Raw genomic sequence first — 18585 nt, 5'->3', positions numbered from 1 at the left:
AGACTTTGGACAGGTGCTTAGAGACCATCTAGATCAGTGGTTCTCTAAGTGTTGCCTGAGGACCCCTGGAGATCCCTTTTCACGGTTCAGGAGAATCTTTCATAGGACCTGCAAGATCAAGATAACGCTGAGATGACTGCCTTTTCTACTGGTTGACATTTGCACTATTGGTGCAAACTGTTCTGAGAGTCATTGCATTCTTCGCCATCACACACTAGCTGTGGAAACAAGTTGATGCTGCAAGTGTAATGGTGAGGACTTCAGCAAGGTCATAGGCTACCACAGCAATATACAAACATTGGTTGCATTTGTATATACTAGAAATGAAAAATACAAAAATGAAATTGAGACAATTCCATTCAAAATAGCATCAAAAAAGAATAAAATACTTAGGAATAAATTTAAAGAAGTATAAGACATGTTTGCTGAAAGCTACCAAATACTGGAGAAATCAAAGACCTAAATAAATGTTTTTGCATCGGGAGGATAAGCATTGTTAAGATGGCAATTTTCTCTAAATTCATCCAAAGAGTCAATACAATTCCTAGGTAAATTCAAGGAAATTAGCAAGTTGATCTTAAAATTTATATAGAAATGTAAAGGACCCAGAATAAACAAAAATTTTTTGAAAAAAAAAAATCCAACAAAGTGGGACTTATAATACCTGTTTAAAAACTTACTATAAACTACTGTAATCAAGGCAGGATGGTATTGACATAGCAATAGACACATAAGTCATCGGACTGGAAAAGAAAAGAGAAGTAAACCCTTACATTTATCATCAATTAAGTTTTAACAAAGGTGCCAAGGCAGTTCTTTGAGGAGACGATAGTCTTTTCAATAAATGGTGTTGGGACAATTGGATATGTGTATGCAAAAAAGTGAACTTAGAAGCTTACCTCATATACTACACAAAAATTAATTGTGATCATAGATCTAAATGTAACGGCTAAAATTATAAAACTGTTAAAAAAACATAAGAGATTTTTTTGTGATTTTGGCTTAGGCAAAGATTTCATAGATATGACACAGAAACATGTCCATAAAAGAAAAAAATTTGATAAGTTGGATTTCATCAAAATTTTAAAATTTTGCTCTTCAAAAGACACCATTTAGAAAATGAAAAGAAAAGCTACAGAGTGGGGAAAAATATTTGCAAATCATATATCTGATGAAGGATTTCTGTCCAGAATATGTAAAGAACTCCTACAATTAAAAATATAAAGAGAAATAACATAATTAAAAAGAGTAAAAGATTTAAATAGACATTTCATCAAAGTAGAAATACAAATAGCTAAGTACATGAAAATGAAAAATGCTCAGTATCATTCATCATTAAGGGAAAAGTACATTAAAGCCACAATGAGCTACCACTACACATAGTTAGAATAGCTATAATAAAAAAGACTGACAATAATAAGCTGGTGAGGATGTGGAGAAATTGGAAGCCTCATATAATGCTGGTGGGAATGTAAACTGGTACAACCATTTTTTTGACATTGATATGATCCAGTGATATTATTCAGATTTCTCCCGTGTGACTCATTGATTTGTTTGTATTTATGCAATTTTATCACATGTGTAGGTTTGTGTATCGACCTCCAGGCAAGACATGGAATAGGTCCATCACCACAAGGACCCCTTATAATGACCTCTTATAACCACACTCCTTTCCCCTCTCCCTTGAACTCCCTAGCCCCTGGCAACCATTAATCTGTCCTCCATCTCAATAACTCTGTCAGTTCAAGGATGTTATATAAATGGAATTATAGTATGTAATCTGTTGAGATAGGCTTTATTTTTTTCCACTCACCATGATTCCCTTGAGATTCATCCAAGTTGTTGTGTGTATCAATAGCTTGTTCCTTTTTATCACTGAGTAGTACTCTATGGAATGGATGTACCATAGTTCATTTAAACACTCACCCACTGAAGAACATCTGGGTTGCTTCCAGGTTCAGGCTATTACAAATAAAGCTACTATGAACATGCCTGAACAGGTTTTTGCATGAACATAATTTTCATTTCTTTGGCATAAATGCCCAAGATTGCAATTGTTGGGTCTTATGGTAATTGCATGTTTAGTTTTATAATAAACTTGCAAGGTCTTTTCTAGAGTGCTTCTACAATTTCTCAGTCTCACCAGTGATGTATGAATAATCCAGTTTCTTCTCATCCTTGCCAGTATTAAGTGTTGTCACTATTTTTAAATTTTATCCATTCTGATAGGTGTGTAGTGATATCTCACTGAGGTTTCAGTTCTGCATTTCGCTAGTGGCTAATAATGATGAACATCTTTTCATGTGTTTATCGACCAGCTTTATATCCTCTTCAGAAAATTTTCTGTTCATGTTTTTTTGCCCATTTTCTGCCTGGATTGTTTGATGTTTTGCTGTTGAATTTTGAGAGTTTTTAATATGTTCTAGAAACTACTCCTTTGGTTAGACATGTTGATTGCAAATATTTTCTCCCAATCTGAAGCCACCATAATGAGAAGCCCGCACAGCGCAACGAAGAGTAGCCCCCGCTCGCCGCAACTAGAGAAAGGCCGAGCACAGCAACAAAGACCCAAGGCAGCCAAAAATAAATAAATAATAAACTTTAAAAAAAAAAAAAAAAGTAAAAGCAGGGCCAGGGCAGCGGGTGAGATGCCGCAGGGGTGGATAAACTTTTTCTGTAAATGGCCAGATAGTAAATATTTGGGGCTTTGCAGACTATCTGGTATCTGTCGAAACCATTTTTGTAAGCAATGGGTATGGCTGTGTTCCAATAGAACTTCATTTATAAAAATAGGCTTTGGGCCAGATTTGGCTCATGGCTGTAGTTTGCCCACCCCTGGGTCAGAGAATCAGACAGGATCAAGCCGAAGTGGTGAGTACTCAGTGCTTGCAAATTAGGCCCTGGAATATTACCTTAATGTGCAAACTTCCCCCTGGATTTACTTTCCCTCCTTTACGGTAACCCAGGAGCTGGAGGCATTTTAAGGTCACTCCATGAAACCAATAAAAATATTACTGTGAAGGTAGCTATTTCCTCAGAACAAAAAGCAGGAAAAATTTCAACAAATCCTCTAAGTTTAATGGCACAATCATAAGACTGCAAAGCCCAGCCCATTTCACAAAGTTCTGAATAACTTCTTGGCAGTATGTATTCAGGGCCTTGTAAGACCGCCATTGAATTCCATTTAAAATCTACTCAGTGGTTTTGATACATAAAATTTCTTTTATGTGATGTTGAAATGCAAATTTTGGTGTTGGTGTTAGGAAGGATTTTCTTTTAGATCTGTCTTCATATGCTACAATTTGGTAAATTTCTATAACAACCCTCCCTTACCATTTTGTCTTCGAATAATGTGGTAACCAGATTACAACTAAACCTCCAAGTTTTACCTAGCAACTGGCATCCCAAAATATGTCATTTAACAAAAATAACCTCAGAGAGATTGTCTGGAAAATTTCATCAATCCAACTTAAACTCTCAGAACATTTACTGTCTGAAATCAGTGCTTTTTCATCTGTGTTTCATGGGGTGTTTTAAAGTTTTAAAATAAATGGCCATTTACTGCAGCAGTAATGGAAAATGCTGAAACGTAATTTTATTTCTGTGTCTCTTGAGATTAATTTGATTAATTTTGGTTTAGCTGTATATATTACTTTAGGAGAAGGAGAGATGACAGGTTTTCTGTTTTTAAAGAAAATGTTAATAGGTGTTTTACTTTCAAAATGTTATTTTTTTCAGTAAAATTTGTTCAATGGTCTCAAAAATTTCAACAGAACACTGGACTATAACATTCACCTGGCATTCAGGCTAACTTGATGGAATATATGTATCCTCACACAGAATGCAAGCCACTCAGAGGCACAGCTGTCCTAGATTTCTTTGTGTTTTCTATAGACACTTAGTAAATGTGTGAGTTGATTTGGGGATTATCCAATATGAAGGCAGATAATAGATTTGCTTGAAAGGCCAAGAAGAATTATAATGAACAAAGTTCAGACATATGCCATGCAAGCCTTTAGAGCTTTTAGAAAAGAATTCCGTCTAGGAAATTCTGCCTAGTTCCTAGTACTGTACCATGCCCTGGTGGTTCTCCAAAATTACTGATCAAAATATAAAAGGATTACGATAAAGATTTATGTTAAAAGCATATATTTAGTATATAAATATATATGTTGATATTTAAGTATTCATGATCAAGATTTATATTAAAAGCATTTATTTAGTATATAGGTATATATGTTGATATTTAAGTGTTATATATATTTATATATACATGTTAAGTTTTATATATCTGTATATATTTATTTTTTCAGCAATCTATATGCACACAAAAAGATGCATGTGAGAAGGTCCATAGATGCACTCTTCATATGAGCTCAAAATTGGAAACTATTTAAATGCCTACCTAAGTAGAATGAATAAACACATTGTGGCATATTCAGACAGTGAAGTGCTATACAATAATGAGAATGCATAAGCTACAACTAAACTCAACGGCATGGGTTACTCTCACAAACATAGTGCCGATCAAAGGAAGCCAGACAGAAAAGATCATACGTCATATGGTTCCATTTACATAAAACACAAAAGTAGGCAAACAAATTCATGCTGTTAGAAGTCAGGAAAGTTGCTGCCTTGGGAGTTTGGATAATTAGTGACCGAGGGACTTCTGGGTGCAGGTAATGTTCTGATTCCTGATCCTGGATACACAGATGTGTTCATCTGGTGAAAATTCATAGAGCTGACACTTAACGTACATTTTTTTTTTTTGCATGTATATTACACCTCAATAAAATGTCGAAAATCTTTACAAAGTATTATGGCTCTTAAATGATGTAACACTACCCTAAATTTTCATAAATTTACCTTCTATAAGAACATCAAATTTGTGGAAACAAAGGAAATAGGCAGAGAAACACAGCATTTGTGACATACATGACATCATTTTGAAAGAGAAACGCTGGAGTATTCTAAACATTTTTGTTTTGTGAAACTAAGCTAAAAGTTCACAGTGGCCAGATTTTAAAAAATACACAGACATTCTACAGAATTGCTTTATCTGACATAAAACTCATGTGGGATGGGGCATAGTATGCTATTCAATATTTGGCAAAGAGATGTGTGCCCATTACCTTTTATATTTTGAAAAGAATGATTTTGAACATGTTCAATATAGTTTGCTTTTAAAATTAGGGATATTAGGGACTTCCCTGGTGGTCCAGTGGTTAAGACTCCACACTTCCAATGCAGGGGGCACGGGTTCGACCCCTGGTTGGGGAACTAAGATCCCACATGCCGTGTGGCATGGCCAAAAAAAAAAAAAAATTAGGGATGTTAATAAAGTTCCTTATTCAAATAGCTTCAGATTTAATGAAACCATTTCATTAAACTTCATTGTAAATTTTTTTTTAATTGAGGATTTCTAGCTCATTTTATTTTATTGAAGTATAGTTAATTTACAATATTACATTGGTTTAAGTTGTACAGCATAGTGATTCAGTATTTTTATAGATTATACTCCATTAAAAGTTATTACAAAATAATGGCTGTGCTATACAATATATCCTTGTTGCTTATCTATTTTATACATAGTTTGTATCTCTTAATCCAATGCCCCTATCTCCCCCCAGACCACTGGTGACCACTAGTTTGTTTTCTATATCTGTGAGCCTGTTTCTGTTTTGTTATATACATTCATTTGTTTTATATTTTAGATTCCACAAATAACTGATATCATACAGTATTTGCCTTTCTCTGTCTGACTCACTTCACAAAGCATAATATTCTCTAGGTCCATCCATGTTGACACAAATGGCAGAATTTCATTCTTTGTTTATTGCTGAGTAATAATCCATTGTATATATATACAGCATCTTTTTTTTTTAAATTTATATTTATTTATTTATTTTTGGCTGCATTGGGTCTCCACTGCCGCGCACGGGCCCTCCCCAGCCGCGGCGAGGGCCACCCTTGGTTGTGGCGCTTGGGACCCCCACTGCAGTGGCCTCTCTCGTTGCGGAGCACAGGCTCCAGGCTTGCGGGCTCTAGAGCGCAGGCTCGGCAGCTGTGGCACACGGGCCCAGCTGCTCTGCAGCATGTGGGATCCTCCTGGGCCAGGGCCTGAACCCGTGGCCCCCGCATTGGCAGGTGGAGTCCCAACCACTGCGTCACCAGGGAAGCCCTACAACATCTTTTTTATACATTTATCTGCTTCCATACCTTGGCTATTGTAAATAGTGCTGCTATGAACATTGGGGTTGCATGTATCTTTTCAAATTAGTATTTTCATTTTTTCCAGATATAAACCCAGGGATGGATCATATGGTAGTTCTATTTTTAGTTTTTTGAGGAACCTCTATACTGTTTTCCATAGTGGCTGCACCAATTTACATTCCCACCAACAGTGCACAAGTGTTCCCTTTCCTCCACATCCTTGCCAGTATTTGTTATGTGTAGACTTTTTGATGATGGCCATTCTGACAGGTGTGAGGTGATCTCATTATTGTTCTGAGTTGCATTTCTCTAATAATTAGCAAAGCTGAATATCTTTTCATGTGCCTGTTAACATATGTATGCTGTCTTCAGAAAAATGTCTATTCAGGTCTTTGGCCCATTTTTTGACTGGGTTGTTTATTTTTTTGATATTGAGTTGTACAAACTGTTTATATATTTTGAATATTAACCCCTTGTTAGTCATATCATTTGCAACTATTTTGTCCCATTTCATAGGTTGTCTTTTCATTTTGCTGATAGTTTCCTTTGCTACACAAAAGCTTTTAAGTTTAATTGATCTCATTTATTTATTTTTGCTTTTATTTCTTTTGCCTTAGGAGATAAATCCATAAACATATTGCTATGATTTATGTCAAAGCATATTCTATGTTCTTTTCTAGGAATTTTATGGTTTCAGGTCTTACATTTAGGTCTTTAATCCATTTTGAGTTTATTTTTGTATACGGTGTGAGGAAATGTCCTAATTTCATTGTTTTACATGTATTAATAGCTGCCCAGTTTTCTCAGCACCACTTACTGAAGAGACTGTCTTTTTCCCACTTTATACTCTTGCCTCCTCCTTTGTCAAAGATTAATTGACTGAATATGTGTGTGGGTTTATTTCTGGGCTCTCTATCCTGTTCCATTGATCTGTATGTCTGTTTTTGTGCCAGTACCATACTGTTTTGATTACTGTAGCTTTGTACAGTAGTATAGTCTGCAGTCAGGGAGGGTGATACCTCCAGCTTTGCTCTTTTTTCTCAAGATTTTTTTTGGAAATTCAGGGCCTTTTGTGGTTCCATATGAATTTTAGAATTACTTGTCCTACTTCTGTGAGAAATGTCATGAGTATTTAGATAGGGATTACATTAAATCTGTAGATTGCTTTGGGTAGTATGGCCATTTTAACAATATTATCCAGTCCAAGAGCATGCAGTATCTTTCCCTTTCTTTGTATCATCTTAAGTTTCCTTCATCAGTGTTTTATAGTTTTCAGAGTATAGGTCTTTCACCTCCTTGGTTAAGTTTATTCCTAGGTATTTTATTTCTTGCTTCTTTTTAAATATCATTTGAGACATATTCCCAAATGTCATCCATTACGCTTTCACATTACCCTTTTAATTCCTATGCATCTGGTCAACTCCTAAGGAGGAAGATCTAGAAATGCAACATTTAGTTTTATCAATAAAACCAGGTGTTTGTACACCAACTGAAACCTTGGGATAGCCATAGACACTCACTTTTCTGTCTCATGCCACAAATAGCCTAGCCTTTCCAATGATAACTGGATGAGACACCAGTTTGGCAAAAAGTGTTCCTCTGGGAAGATAAGCAGATGTACATGTCTAGGCAATCAGTCCATCAAAGAACTTAACATTTCTTTTCATTTAAAAAAATTTTTATTTTCTGGCTCCCTTCCGTCAGTTGATCTCACCAACATGACAATGAGCATGGAATACAAAAATCTGTTTGACAGATGTTCCCATGCAATCTGCAAGACTTACAACGTAAATGCTATTCTGGAGAGCAACCTCTGTTTCATACACATCTTCCTTTATAGTGTGTCACTTCTGTCTTAAATAAGCAACTGAAGAAGTATTGGGTTTAATGCAGGAGAGAAAAGGGGATGACTATTTTTGAACACAGTCTTTGAAAATATATTTCTGTACTAGGGAGGACATCTGGATGACTATCAAGTTTGCCTTATGAGGCATATGGAAGAGAAGCAATGTGGCAGCTTAGCTAACAGCATGGCCTCTGGGATCAGACTGGATCCAAATCCTGGCTCTGCAACTCGCTAACTGTGTAGCCTTGAGGATATTCCTTAAACACTATGCCTCACTTTATTCATTTTCAGGCAAAAGTCATATAGGATAAGTTTACTGTGAGGATCAAATGAGTTAGCTTGGTACAGAGTAAACAGTAATTAGGCTTTAGGTCATGTTATAAATTGGTATACATAACATACTTTAAGACTGCATATTTTTCCTTCATCGATTCAGGAAATGCTTCTCAGCACAGTAGCCAGCATGTTTTTGTTAAAATGTAAACCAGATCATGTCACTCATCTCCCCATAACCTTCCTTTTTTAAAAAAATTAATTTCTTTTCGGCTGCTTTGGGTCTTCATTGGTGCGTGTGGGCTTTCTCTAGTTGTGGCGAGCGGGTGCTACTCTTCATTGAAGTGCATGGGCTTCTCATTGTGGTGGCTTCTCATTGCGGAGCACGGGCTCTAGGCACGTGGGCTCAGTAGTTGTGGCACACACGCTCAGTAGTTGTGGCTTGCGGGCTCTAGAGCACAGGCTCAGTCGTTGTGGCATACAGGCTTAGCTGCTCCGCGGCATGTGGGATCTTCCCAGACCAGGGCTCGAACCTGTGTCCCCTGCATTGGCAGGTGGATTCTTAACCACTGCGCCACCAGGGAAGTCCTGCTCATAACCTTCTAAAAGCTTCCTATCTCACTCAGAGAAAAAGGCTAAAATAAAGGCTTTATAAAGGTGTATACATAGGGTGACCATGCTTCCTATTTTTCCCAGGAGTCTTGGTTTATGCCTATTGTCCAGATGCAATTATTGATAGTGTCTACTTTCACTCTCAAAGCATCTTGGTTTGGACAATAAATTATATGGTCACCTATTGTTAGGCCCCACGTTATCTGCTTCTCCCTATCACCTGCCCTATGCCAGTATCCCTGTGATCTCATCTGTTACTATTCTCCTCCTTCCACTCAACCACCATGGTTTCCTTGCTGCTCCTTTAACCCTCCAGGCACAATCCTGCCTCTGGGCCTTTGCACTTGCCATTTCCTCTGGCTGGATGCTCTCACTTTGGATAGTGGCATGGTTTGCTCCTTTTAAGTTCTAGTTTTTATTCAATGTCACCTTGTATTGAGCTCTTCTTCAGCCACTCACACTAAGATGAATACCCTCTTCCTCTTCTTTTATTTCTCTTCCCTATTTTACTTTTCTCCTTAGCAGTTATCTCACATACTATATATTTACTTGTTAACTTGCGTGTTGTCTTGTTCTTCTACTAGAATGCAAACTCCACGAAGACAAGGATGATTGTTTTTCTTCACTGCTATTTCCCCAGTAACTGGTATATAGTAGGAGCTCAATAAATATTTATGAATGAATAAATGAAGAACATTCAGAGAAGAGAGACCTGATGTAACTGAGTAACCAAATGGCCAATCAGTTGCCCATCCGCATTACTTTCTAGTATAAAATTTGATCTAAAAGATATTGGGTTGGCCAAAAAGTTCAGTTGGGTTTTTCCGTGAGATGTTATGAGAAACCAAAATGAACTTTTTGGCCAGACCAATAATAGGACTCCTGTGTTTAAGATAAGTGTTATTAGAAGCATGATTTGAGTAGATTCTGTTATCTATCCTGGTCTCCAAGTAAGTCGTGATGGCAAAAAATGTGGATGAAACTTTTAGAGAAGTTTAAATTATACAAAGTAACCTCTAAATTTGCACATCCACAAAAATGGTATTAAATCTGAGGGCACACTTGATTTTTCTTCTTGAGTTCAGGAACACTGGGGATTTCAAACCTTCCAAATTTAAATAAATATTTTAGAACATGTGGTTTTGTAAAATCTTTGATGTTCAAATTTAAAAACAAGGCTATCAAATATTAACATGGAAGAATATGTTCAGTTCTATTATTGAGTTTAATTTCAACTATTAACTTTATAATGAAGGAAAGTTTTTCCAAGAAAAACTAGACCTAGTTAAAAATAAAACTGTAGCTATAGAAAGCAGTTACTCTAGCTCTCAAGAGAATACGGTAGCTCCAGAAAGCAGTTGTAGAATTTCTGGCTGTATATCAAATTTATTTTGACAGAATTTCTTAGAACATTCCTTATCTAACCACTGTAGTCTTCAAATCAACTTCAGAGACAGTAAACTTCATACCTCTTTCATTTTAGTTCACACACGCTTTACACGAACTGTATAAACTTTGTGTGATAATAAAAAAAAGAACACTCACATGCTAGCAACTCAAAAGATAAAGACACTCTAGAAATATTTCAGAATAAAATAGCCAGGACATCTGCTTTTACTGCAGAGTGCTGGAATTACTGCAACATTACACACACACACACACACACACACACACAGAGTGTATATGTGAAAATTCTTTTCTCAAAAGTAAAACATCTATGCACCATCATTATACAGCAAACTCTTCTGTGATCTGAAGTGTCTGATGGAGGAATATCTTCAACCACGATGCTTTACACAGCCCAACACCTTCCTAATGAGAAGGGGACTAAATCCATCTCTCCCTCCTCAGCCATGGGAACGATCTTGCAGTTACGGATGGTTTCCATCCCCCATCCCTGAAACGGGAATAACTGTGCTGTGAACCAAGTGCTGAGGGTTAGCCCAGTAACCTCACATGAGAATAATTACTTAACAGGACCATGAGAGAAAGCAATGAGGTTCCCAGACACAGGAAATGAAAAGTCAGAAGGGGAGGTAGAGTTGGAGAGGGTTCTGAAGCCTTTCCAGACAGCAACTTCCTTATAACAAACAGCAAGTTGGGTAATAAATGTATCACTCTGTTATTTTATATGTACATATATCCTTAAGTCAACTGGTTAGCATAATGAACTTTTGCAATGTGCTTGTGTTTCAGCCATGCTAGAAGATCAACATGTTTCCTGTTCTCTAAATTAGTAACTAAAATCTTCTGTGATATGAATGTTCATTTTGATATTCCAAATCACTTGTAGGTTTAATATTTCAATCAAAACCACAATTACAACTATGCTCAAAAAATGCATATTGCACAGAAATCTTGAAAAGTGACTCTTCAATTGGTTATATGTACCGGAGAGAGAGGAAATTAAACAATATGATTCCGGAACCACAGAACAAGAACTCTTGACTTCTAAAGACAAAGGGACAAGGGGAAAACAACTCTAGGCTGACAGATTTTTCACAGATTTGTGGACCCTGAGACATCCCTGGTTTGCAGGAAAAAAGTAGAGATTCAGTGAATTCAAAAAGCAAGTCTGCCTTTAGATCCGGAATTGCATGGGAGAAAAACATTCTTACAGAGGCAAATAGAGTATTTGAGCAAAATTTTGCTCATGCATTAAATATTTTGAAAGCTGGACACAGTGCTGGATGTGGAGATACAATGATAAATGAGAATCATGGCAGTGTGCCTCAGGGGACTTGCAGTCTAGTGGGGCAGACAGGCAAGCGAATTGGCAGGGACAACAGAGCGTGTGTTAGATGCCCTTAGGGGGTTACTAGAGGGTGTCATGGGAGCACATGAGAAAGGCACTGACCTAGTCTATGTTAGGGATACTTGCCAGACAAAGAGATGCTTCAGCTGAGATCTGAAGAATAAAGTGGAATAAGCCAGAGAAGGCATGAGGGAAGATATTCAAGGCAGAAGGAGCATCTTGGTACTCTTGGTTAGCTGGAGTGAAGAGGGGTAGATGAAAAACATGAAGAGAGAGGTGCCTGGAGATGAGGCAGGGTCAGAGCTACCTAACAAGACACGATGAGCTGGAGTGCAATGCACCTTCAAGGGACAGAGAGCTTGGTGAAGGGACACATTTTCTCTCTTAAAATTCAGGGAATACAGTTTCTATACCTAATTTTACGATTATAGTGCTATTACTGGAATACCTGAGAAAGGCCTGTTTTTATTTGCTTGATGATGAGTAAAAGGCAAACATCTATCACATATCCAACGGTGTGTAATTGGATCAGCTTGGGGGAGTAGTATGTGCAGACCACAGATAATACCCTATGCCTTGTCTGTAAACAAAGAATCCCTCTGATAAATCAACATCATCACCATCATCAATATTTTAATTTGAAGGTCTCAGAAAAATCTGGTTACAAGTATATTTTAGTGCTCCCTTCAGGAGCACATATACTAAAATTGGAATGATACAGAGAAGATTAGCATGGCTCCTGGGCAAGGATGACATGCAAATTTGTGAAGTGTTCCCATATTTTTTACTTATCTATGAAACAGAAACAGACTCACAGACATAGAGAACAGACTTGTGGTTGCCAATGGGGAGGGTGAGTGGGGGAGGGATGCACCGGGAGTTTGGGGTTAGCAGATGCAAACTATTATATATAGAATGAGATAAACAAGGTTCTACTGTATAGCACAGGGAACTATATTCAATATCCTGTAATAGCCTATAATGGAAAAGAATATGAAAAAGAATATATATATATATATATATATATATATATATATAAATGAATCACTTTGCTGTACACCAGAAACTAACACAACATTGTAAATCAACTCTACTTCAATTAAAAAAAAGAAGTTAATTTTAATCATATCAAAAAGCATTAATTGAACAGCTACTATGTTTGAGGCATACAACCTAAATGTTGTGATATGTGTTTATCACAACATATATATGTGTTTCTTGATGTGTCAAGAAACAGCTTTTGTATGGCTGCCCCAACAGGATGGATCCCAGTTGCACAAGATGTCAAAGGCTGTGTGAATATGGAGATGAACTGGCTTTGTGTGAATGTCTCTCATTTCCACATTGCTCAGATCCTCTGCCACAGCAACATATTGGGAATCTTGGCTTTTCATTGCAAAATATTCCTGATAATTTCATACAGAAATTTTGTTTATTTTTCATCGTTGTCCTCAGGAAGAGGTGGTTGCTTAGAGTGGACTAAAGTAGTCAACAGCTGATTACTGGATGTATCACTGGCTACTTCGTTTGTTCTCAGAGATCTGCTTTACCCCACACACTAAGTGGAGACATTATTCATCTACAGTATTATCTATGACGTCACTGGTGTGCCAACATTTCTATGTCAAGTCGTTGGGCTCAACTGCCTCTCTCTTCCCATGACCATCATTCTCATCCTCTCCATTCTACTTCTCTCCTACATATATTTCTCCACACTTCTGTTTCTACTTAAGAGGCTAAGGTGCAGTGGTTTATGGGCATATCCGTGTGCACACCTGGGTGACAGTTATGTTGAAAGCACATGACACCAAACTTTGGCCCACCCATGCACAAACATCACTTTTAGGGTTTCCACTCTATTCAAAATTAAAACCCATCTCCCTATAGATGACACTCTAGGGCATAAATAAATCATTAAAGAATATGATTATTAAATTCTATACTTCTAATCTATATTGGCATTTAGTCATTGGGGGGCATTTTTGGATTCTAAACACAGATACAATGCTTTAATTATTTTGCCATTGTAATGAATGTAAATATTTTATATACAGATTAATCTACTTGCCTAACTTTTTGCATTCCTTGAAAATTCAGGATATCAGATAGTGTAATTTCTTGACAAATTGAATCCATCATCAGTTTAGGTTACAAGGGTGAACATTTGAAAGGTCTACTAACTCCTTTTCCTTCCTCCCTCCTGGTTTTGTCAGTCTGCTCACGAAATTAATGACATGTTTTTTGCACAATTCCAAATTAGAGTAATCCTTTGATAAATAATACCGTTTCTTTAACATTGCCATTTGAAAACCAAGAAGGTAATTGGCATTTATTTGCATCTTTTGGTTCCTTCTGTTTTACATTTTATTGTCTCAGACTGTCCGATTTTTATCACCAGGTAGTGTATGTATGTGTGTGTGTGTGTGCACGAGTGTCGACAAGGGCTAGAGGAATTTCTCTCCACTTTCTGGGTTATTTCTTCTCTGTGAAATGTATATAACTCCAGACCTAATTCATTTTTTAATTTAGGATCTGTACATGCTTCAGCAGCAGCAATTTGGCGACTATATCCAGCCTCTCTGAGAATGACATTTAGGGCAGAGAATGTTACTTAGGGGTAGTGATGACATTCGGACAAGAGCTGCACATGCGTGTTAGGAACCAGTAAGAAGCAGGAGCTCTTGGGGGTTTCTGAGCAGAGCAGCACTCGATAAGTACAAGCAAAGTCCAGTACAGCCTGGCAGAAGAAGTCCTGAAGCTATAGAGATCAACTAGGAAACTTGGAAATTCAGATGTGTAGTGAACCCCTCTTCCATGCCCACAGACGATCCAAAGCTACTCAGCACTAGCTGCACGGGATAATGACAGAACAGAAACAGCCTAGCCGTCTGATATACTTGCTGCATTGATTTTCAGTTGTGTTCTACAGCATATCAATATATGAAACAGTTTCAAAGTGAGAGAAAGATAATAAAATGTGAATAGAAAGAACACTTTATCATGTGCTCTCCTTTTTCTTGTAATATTACTAGAGTCTAATCAGCAAGTCTCACTTGCCCCAAGATTCAATCTTCATACTACTTTCACTCACTCTGACTCTAACCTAGCTCAGTGCGATGTTCTCCCTCTGGAGACACCTTAAAACTGAGTCTAAAAGCAATTGATAGAATTGTTAAACACAACGACCTGTGCGATTTGAAAACTTATCTTTCTTTGATGAACATAGCAGATCTTTTAAACCATTCTTCTTTCAACCTAATTCTAATAATATGGGAGATAAAGAAGCTTCATGCATCCCTTTAATAGAATGTTCTTCAAGTCTATGCATTTTTCATCAGTACCTAAACATAATGGTAAAGTGAGACTGGATGGCTACTACTTTGCCCTGCAATGCAGAGGTAGCTTGACATGGTCAGAGGAATCCACAGGTCTGATATATGAGACTCCAAAGCATCAGACTCTTAGAGCAGGAGGCAGCTGTGGAGAAAAGGCATGAGGACCTGGAGCACACATTGCTTAGAAGGATTTCTCTTGACTCTCCTGGGCAGAAGTCAGAGAAACAGTAACATCTTATGGTTTCCTAACCTAAAGGAATGGACTGCCAGGAGGAAGTAGAAATAACACTCAAATATTGTGAGGCTTTTCTGTTCACTCCAATGCTTTTCTCTTTTCCTCTGGAAGAAGATTGAAATGACTAAAGAGTATTTATTTCTTTAACCCCAAAGGTTTACTTTCTAAAATTAATGTTGGTTAAAGGACTCATTACATGAGTTTTAGAAAAACAGGAATTATACAAATGTACTCCTGCTATGAAAAAACACATCAAACTGTCCACATCGTTGAGAACTACAATAAGGTATATAAAGTATTGGATTCCCAAGATGGAAAAATCATAAGGTCAAATAAGGAAGTGTCAGTTTTTTTCCATTGTTGTATGAATGTAAAACAAAGTTTTATTGGAATTTTCACCAAATTTGGAGATATTTCAGATGATCTGACTTAAAATGTTGTATGAATGTAAAACAAAGTTTTATTGGAATTTTCACCAAATTTGGAGATATTTCAGATGATCTGACTTAAAATGTTGCTACGGAATAGAAATGAAGTTTAGTCTCGTGAATAGCATGTAGCACCTCAAAGAGATACGCAAGGCTCCTTCTCAGCAGATATGCTTATGTCAAAAGCTGCTTTTGCACATGGTCAAATGGGAATTATTAATCAGAGATGGTTATGTTATTTTCCTGAGCCATAATGGGTTGGTTAACTAGTTGTGTAAGTGTGAACAAAAAATGTTTAATACCCCGCACCGTGATTGTGAATGAGTCATGTCAACATTTTCAAATCTCTTATTAAAGAGAGATGTCCTGAGGAAGTCGTGTTGAGTATGTGTAATATTTCACTAAGAGAAAATCAAAAACTTTTTAAAAGAAAAAAAGTTCTGTAGCATATGCTAAATATTTAAAATTATTTACATATTTTCAATTTTGCCTCCTAATTTGGTTCTGAAATCCTGCTTTGAGTTCAAACAGAAAACACATGTATTCATGCTCTTCTGTGGAAAGAGATGGTATGTGATTTAAAAATTTTTTCTTTTTAAAAAATTTTTGGCCATACTGCGCGGCATGTGGGGTCTTAGTTCACCGGCCAGGGACTGAACTCATGCCCCCTGAGGCCACCACTGGCCTGCATTGGAAGGTGGAATCTTAACCACTGGACCACCAGGGAAGTCCCTTAATTTCCCCAATTTTGTCTAATTTCCCCAATTTTGCAAACAGTGTATTGGAGTAATTTTGAGATGATTTTTCCTTGTAATGTTCAAAATTTTCATCATTGTTTTCATCTTTATGGTTAGACCACTGCTTTTTCTGGTAGGCTAGTATCATTTCACCACAGTTGGAGTGTATCTACTTGAAACCAAGATGCTACTATTTCACTTAAAACTAATCATGTCTTCAACTGACAAACTTTCCATTTCAAGTCATATTTCAGAATATTCTTGCTCAGAATAGTTTTGTTTCTACAGATAATACATAGAAGACAAAAAACTAAAGGCTGAGGAAAGTGTTTTCCCTGTGCTAGGAATAAAGACATTTCTAAAACATCTGACACAGATGATGAAATTTCATTTGAATTTTAGCTCACTTGAATTCTTGCAGCAATTTCCCCCACACAACCACTAGACCAAATATGGAATAACGAATTCCTTTTGGCTTTAGTTGTTTTGGTACTAACTAGTCCCTAGAGCAAGGTGATCACACCAACAGTGGGTGAGTTCTCTTCCTCTCCCACTCAGGCTCTAACTTTGATTGTCTTTGGATCCTTGTTGCCTAGCTCTGCAGCAGGCACACAGTAGGTGCTCCATGAATGTAAGCTGAAGCAATGCGGGAGGCAACAGTAAACTGATGCTTTTAGTAATGCTGCTCAATGAGGTCACCACTGGCCTGCCATCTCATGCACCCGTTATCCCTAAGTTGCCCTAACTGCGGAAGCCAGCATGACCTTTGCCTTCAATCATCCAGACAGTCAAAATAAAATAAGCCCTTCTCATTTCAAGCCACACTATGGATATTGGGCTTCCGAATAGCATCACATTGAAAAGGTAACCGAAACTGAAGATACATTTATTTTAAGTACTTTTTGGGCTCAGCAGGTCTTACCCTGGAAATGGAATGTCAGAAAAATCCAGTGATCTTCCCCAGATTGCCCATCTACCCAGCAAGCTCACGGCTGGCATGAGAATCCCATTCATGCAAGACCATGACTTTGAAGAGTCATCCCTGAAATACTATTTTGTTAACAATTAAGTTAGAAAGTCAGTGTCACATTTAACAAACAATAAAAATTTCAAATGTCACCCAGTTTTAAGAGAGTAGAAATGGGTCTCAGTAAAAACACAGACTGAAATTCCAAAGGACAGAAAAGTCTGCAGCACCTCGCTCAACTGTGGAATCAGAGCATATGTTCCAACCTGCAAATGCATTTGTGGTTACTTCCTACCTTAAATACATTGATAGGGAGATCAATGACCACATAGATAAGGTCTCCGAGGGCAAGGCTGGCTATCAGTGCGTTGGGGCCATTCCTCATGCACTTGTTCTGGTAAATGATCCTGAGCAGGGTTGCATTCCCCACCATTCCCACGATGAAAATAGTACACGATATCACAGTGTTAATGTATTTGAAAGCTGAAGTAATCTTAGTCTGCTGTGGGCAATAGTTGTGCATTGAGCCATTGTTGGGGAGGGCCAAATTCGTGGGTCTATGTGTGGTAACCATGAAGCTGAGTTCTGTCCCACGAAAAGTGGTGAAATCGTCCACATGGGTGCTTAGATTTGTGCTGTAGCTCTCAGGATTATCACTGATGACACATCCAACCAGCGCCAACCCAAACAACACCCTGAGGCAAAAGGTTTCCATCTTGATGCAAATTTGAGGAAAGGTCTCTTATTCTTTTGCTTTGACACCCTTTTTTTTTTTTTTCTACCTGAAAAGAGAAAAGAGAAAAAATAATTTTGGTTACAAAATCCAGCTGCCAAGAAGACTGTAATCAATGATAATTACTGCTTCAATTAAAAAGCAGGATGTATCTGGTAATTAGATAAGATATATCTGTGTCAGGTTACCCTGTGGAAGAACAAAAGAAGCAAAGATCAAAGCTCTACTAGGGCAAGTTATATCTCTGTATCCTGCCTCTATCTCTGTCTCTGTCTCTCTCGCTTTTGTCCATAGCTATACTTACATCTAGATTATAATATGAGGACATGGCAGTTTTTCCTTTGAGTAGCAGAGAAGAAGTTACATTACACCTAGGCTGATAGACTGAATTACAAAAAATCTTCACGAGTTGAGATAACAATATTTTAGTTACTTTTTTTCTCCATTACAC

At 37.3% G+C, this 18585-nt stretch overlaps 1 protein-coding gene and 1 non-coding gene across 3 annotated transcripts in view; one reads left to right on the top strand and one right to left on the bottom strand.

Annotated features, from left to right (window-relative positions):
• The window catches only part of EDNRA (endothelin receptor type A), a 55574-nt gene extending 37398 nt beyond the window's left edge, over window positions 1-18176 (bottom strand). Inside the window, exon 1 of one of the 2 annotated variants that reach the window (XM_065877116.1) lies at window positions 17697-18176. In XM_065877116.1, coding sequence (XP_065733188.1) covers window positions 17697-18116 — 420 coding nt within the window. In that variant the 5' untranslated portion in view covers window positions 18117-18176. The remainder of the gene's footprint in view (window positions 1-17696) is intronic. The other variant, XM_065877117.1, reaches the window with a different exon arrangement.
• Window positions 12377-12483, top strand: LOC136124000 (U6 spliceosomal RNA). Its single transcript, XR_010655949.1, has one exon. It is a non-coding gene; the product is annotated as a U6 spliceosomal RNA (small nuclear RNA).
• Window positions 18177-18585: the final 409 nt, after the last annotated feature.

Source organism: Phocoena phocoena, chromosome 5 (assembly GCF_963924675.1).
Source record: "Phocoena phocoena chromosome 5, mPhoPho1.1, whole genome shotgun sequence".
In the NCBI taxonomy this organism is placed as follows: Eukaryota; Metazoa; Chordata; class Mammalia; order Artiodactyla; family Phocoenidae; genus Phocoena; species Phocoena phocoena.
This window is presented reverse-complemented; position numbering and strand designations above follow the sequence as displayed.